General features: G+C 39.2%; 1 protein-coding gene across 2 annotated transcripts in view; it reads left to right on the top strand.

The window, feature by feature from the left end:
- The first annotated feature begins 1,318 nt into the window (after positions 1-1,318).
- Positions 1,319-5,000, top strand: part of LOC137997157 (uncharacterized) — an 8,354-nt gene continuing 4,672 nt past the window's right edge. The window contains exons 1-5 of one of the 2 annotated variants that reach the window (XM_068842970.1): positions 1,321-2,197; positions 2,793-3,008; positions 3,269-3,368; positions 4,075-4,175; positions 4,421-4,529. In XM_068842970.1, the coding sequence (XP_068699071.1) occupies positions 2,100-2,197; positions 2,793-3,008; positions 3,269-3,368; positions 4,075-4,175; positions 4,421-4,529 (624 nt within the window). In that variant the 5' untranslated portion in view covers positions 1,321-2,099. Of the gene's footprint in view, positions 2,198-2,792; positions 3,009-3,268; positions 3,369-4,074; positions 4,176-4,420; positions 4,530-5,000 lie in introns of both variants that reach the window. The other variant, XM_068842972.1, reaches the window with a different exon arrangement.

Here is a 5,000-nt window from a genome sequence, read left to right as displayed (position 1 = left end):
GCCGGTAATGACACAATAAACTCTACCGTTCATAAATAAAAGAACCGTCTTTCGTTATAATCAAATGCTGTTGATATACATACCTTACAAGTGCCTGGGACACGTGCTGACGAACCTTCCGCCATCTTGTGTTTCTTCTACCCAAGTCCCTCTGTTTGGCGTTGAATTCAGAATTTTGTCGTTCCAAAACCTCGAATTCAGGATCTTGGAAACTTAACTCTCTAGTGTCATAACTCTATTGCTAGTCAACCTCCAAAGAGTCAAATATGCATTAAATTTGTTTATGAGTGTGTTCTCTTTTCAAATGTGGATTACAACTTAAAACCAGGGTAGACTTTCATATACCGGACCAAAATGGCGGAATGCAAAAGAACTATTGTTATTCTGATTAGGCCTTGTTGATTAGGTATTGTTATGTTAGCTTTGTTCTTTTGTTTTGTGGACGTTAATTATTCAGGATCCGGTATATGAAAGATAAGCCTAAAACCAGACCTCGAAGACTTGACGGTTCAAAGTGTTTACCGTCCTTTTGCTTCACACCAAGGATATTCCCTCAATTCTTTGGCTTCGATGTCTTCAGGATTTCTTTGCTAGACCGTGTTTTTCTCTCAGAAATTCAACGAGAACCTTCACATTTCTCGCTGTCAGTTAGCTCTTGTATTTTTGTTCTGTAGTTCTATAATATAGTCATCAATTGGCTTTCCTAATTGCTTAAATCTCGTGGAGCCTTGAGCCATTGCTGAAAGCATAAATCTTCTCTACTTTTGGTACGATAGGTTTCTAGCTCTGACGGCTTTGCACGCAAGGAGCCAGGATAAACTTATTGAATGAAATCAGTGGTATGTTTTGACGAGTCACTTCTGATTGGACGAAACGCTTTTTGCACGTGTGAGAAAGCCATTTCGCTGCTGTGATTGGCTATCTGAATTATTAAAGTGGGATTTCGTATGAAGAAAGCTGTGAGTCTTTGGATAATGAAAGCTAGTCATCACGCTTTTATGACACGTAGTTGCCTGTCGTTTCACGATGTTAATTGAATAATTTGGTGGAAGACGTCAACGTTCTTACTGGGAAATACCTCTTCCGTGAGGAGGACTGAAACGAAAAATGAGAGTTGACCATGTAACCCTTGAAAAACAAGGAGGTTATGACATCAGCTCACTGACCTTGTCCCCTGGGTGTCCTGTGAAAAACAAGTGAGAACTCTCGAGAAGAGATTGCGTGACACAGGATAGAAAACTTGGAAATACCGATGAAGGTTTTGAGGGGTGAGTTTTCGATAGCACCACGTATGCTTTAATTTTCAGCTGGTTTCTTTGGCACCTATAGATGATGGCCTTCGTTAGAGTGTCAAGTATGACAACGTTTCAGCGTAAAAACTTGAAATTACGATGATGTCTCAAGTCAAAATTTAGTATTAACTCAAAAGTCTACTTTAAATTTTAATTTATTGGCAACATAAGGTCGGCACCGTTACTACCTCTGTTTGGCAATGCATCATTAATCAATCCATTCGAAGAAAGTTAAGAGAGACGCTTTTACTGTCAAGATAACAGCAAGAGTAGCAGTTACACTACACATGCTCGGTCAAAGCTAAAAGGTGTGCAATGTAAGCGATACCGGAAGTGAATACAGCCAGAAGCTGATTTCTGGTTTCTGCGATCACTACAGCCAACTGTTTTCCATAATTCTCAGTACTTTTTCAACCTGGAAAATTTTTTTTTAGTTTCAAAGTTAAAACGTTCAATTGCTTGTTAAAGAGATAACTGTGATTAGGTGACGTTACCGATTTCCGCGAAATCTACGAGTCAAGTTCAGCGTATGTATTTATGGTCGCACTCGAATGCAATTTCTTCCGAGTAGCATACAGGATGTTCTTTGTTTATCGCGAGGACTGCACTTCGAAACACAGGGCCACGTTTTTTGGGTATGTTAATTAACAATGGCCTCGTTGAAGACATGTTAGAAGTTCATTTTTTTTCTCGGGATTAAAGCGACTTCCCCAACACAGCGAACAGCAACCAAGGGATAGATAACTGTGATTGGGTGACGTTACCAATTTCCGCGAAATCTACGAGTCAAGTTCAGCGTATGTATTTATGGTCGCACTCGAATGCAATTTCTTCCGAGTAGCATACTGGATGTTCTTTGTTTATCGCGAGGACTGCACTTCGAAACACAGGGCCACGTTTTTTGGGTATGTTAATTAACAATGGCCTCGTTGAAGACATGTTAGAAGTTCATTTTTTTGCTCGGGATTAAAGCGACTTCCCCAACACAGCGAACAGCAACCAAGCGTCAGTGAAGCGTTAATTAACGTATCGGTCGGTCTCCTGGGGTGATGATATCAGAGATGTGTCTAAGGCATCTCTATTTATTGGGTTCCACAGCCCATAGACTCTTGAGTGTACAATTGGCTTCAGCTGTGGCTTGCATGTACGGCCAGATTATTGCTGGTTTTATAAGAAGAACGCATTTATCCTATGTTCCAGAGCATCAAGTGAAACCCTCAAGGGAATTTTCATATGTGGTCTCTTCAGTTTTCCATAGTTATTAACTTTTTTTTTTTATGTACCTACGTTTTGTTTCTTTCCCACCTTCGTGACATTTTAATATCATTGGGTAATTGGACAAGCAAAGCAATTGCTAATGCACGAGTGTTCTTGATCTCGGTCTATATTCTGTTGGTTTTCCACGAATTTTACCTGACCTTTACGAGTTGTGGCACCGTACGGAAAAGCATTACAAGTAAATACTGATATTTAATATTTAACATTATTCTCTTCCTCCAGCGTTTGCTGCACCATGGCTTCGCTGAGCGGCATCAGGTGGCTTTTGTACTCGACCTTCCTGTTTAGTTTCCTTGAGTGTGAATCAGCGAATGGCAACCATACAAAAGACCAGCCTTTTCCTTTTTCCAATATGTCGGACGTTTCTCTGTGCGCTTGCCATGATAGCCAGCACAGAATTTATAATTTAGCGAGTCTAGCGAAATCAGGGGGTCCAAGGTTTGTAAAGCACATCATAAGTTTGTCGACACGTTTCAGAGAAATTGTTGTGCTCACCAGTGTTGTGAAATTTCACCGCCTGTGTGGCGTTTGTCGTAATTCCTACCTTTCATATTCTTCTGTGCTGTACGGGTCTTTTAAATGAATCCTCTTTAGTTACATCATCAGCTCCACTGATTAAGGCAAGTGACATTTTAGTGAGCTTTAAGAAAATAGAAAGTATATTATCCATGAACAGTTAATTGATATTTGCCCAACAGGTTTACTGCAAAAGCAAAGGATAGCTATTGGTACAGCTACAATCCATGCAAATCATTTACGTTGGGGACGTTTGGAGACTGCTCCGGAGGTGATGTTGCTGTAAGTTGTGATTATCAAGCAACGGGCATCGAGAATTGCATTGTGAGAAATGTTTTAGGGCCGAATACCACCTACTGTGTAAAATTAATGTCTAAAAGTAAATTCTTTACTGAATTTGCTGATGCTGATTAACATAAGAACTACAATATTTTGATCATACATCGTGTGTGCCCTGACTGCGATATTTGACGAGAGTGTAAAGCTGAAATTAGTTGAGAACTTCGCGACCACATTGATGGACAAATACAATCCTTTTGGTTTTTATGTTAAATCTTTCTTTACCCCAGCAACTTTACTTTGTTTGGGAACGTATGAAGGTGGCGTCGATCCAAGAGATCCTTAATGTTTTCTAGGTTTTGGTGTCTTGACATTCTTGACAGTCATCCTCAACAGATGCCGTTAGAAAATCATCCACGGCAGCAATACAAGTCTTGAAAGTGCCATCTCACTTAAGACGATTCTAAGAGTTTGAAATATTTGTACTTACATAATTTATATTTTATGATAGAGGATTTTTAGCACTACCTTTCTGTGATCAGCCACTTCTCGACTGGATAATTTTTTTATGTATGTACTACCTATTACGAAGAAAATACTGTGAATAATAATATTTCTTCTGAACTGCCCATGATAAACCGCACTCAACTTAACCATATTTTGTGCAAAAGGCTCCTATGTCCTACAGAGGTCTGGTCTGGTGGTTTAGATTTGCAGGTGGACTAATGACACAAGTTATACGGACATAGGATCTCAGAGAAGTGAAAAGTGTGGCCATACCTCTCAACGTACAATGAAATTGGTGTATACGTAAGTATTTATTTATTTATCTCATTTTTTATTGTTTGTTACGTTTCTTGTATGTAGTTCTTTTTTGAGAACATAGGACAGCGGTTGTCTACCACATGTGGCCGCAAAAGACCCTGTTCTGAAGATAGGAGATAGCAATGGAGGACTAAAACATTTAAGAGTGGGCGAAAATGAACTGAAATATTTAACAATGGACGCACACCGCTATTAAGGTGATAACGTTTTGCAATCTGTGGCCATTTTAGCAAAGGAAGCCAGTGGCATTCTGAGGTCCATCTAAAATGCGATCCCGAAAGGAAAAGCATTCAATCTGCCGAGTTTACAGTTATTACAGATGTTAAAGCTGGTGCTATGGTAAGTCTTGAACTAAAAGAACATTACATTTAATTATCGTCATTTGCGAAAATTCTTTTTGGGAATTTTGCATTGATCAAGACAAAGAGCATTTAATTAATTGTGTTGTCTTTAAGTAAAGGACCATAAATGTATGACGAGAGTTATCTATCGACCAATTACAATAAAATAATAGAGAGCATACGACAACAACGATATTGTGCCAACGTAAGAAGTCCAACTATCTACGGAAAGAAACTGTAAGTACTGACGCCCAAGCCTTAAAATAATTAATGCACTGTTTTTGGCTAAGAATACAGTTCCACATGAAGCGTTCCAAAACCAGTAAGGGAATTGGTCTGTTTTAAGTCAAGTGGGAGGCTGTTTCATCTTGAGTTAATGCGACAAAACTTCTTCCAACTACAGTTTGTCGCCTCAGTGTTCAGAGGGCACATGAAATTCAATTGAAGTGCGATTACCTTTTTGCATGTG

This window comes from Montipora foliosa, chromosome 3, assembly GCF_036669935.1.
Source record: "Montipora foliosa isolate CH-2021 chromosome 3, ASM3666993v2, whole genome shotgun sequence".
Taxonomy (NCBI): Eukaryota; Metazoa; Cnidaria; class Anthozoa; order Scleractinia; family Acroporidae; genus Montipora; species Montipora foliosa.
The sequence above is the reverse complement of the archived record's forward strand: the minus strand, read 5'-3'. Positions and strand labels throughout refer to the sequence as shown.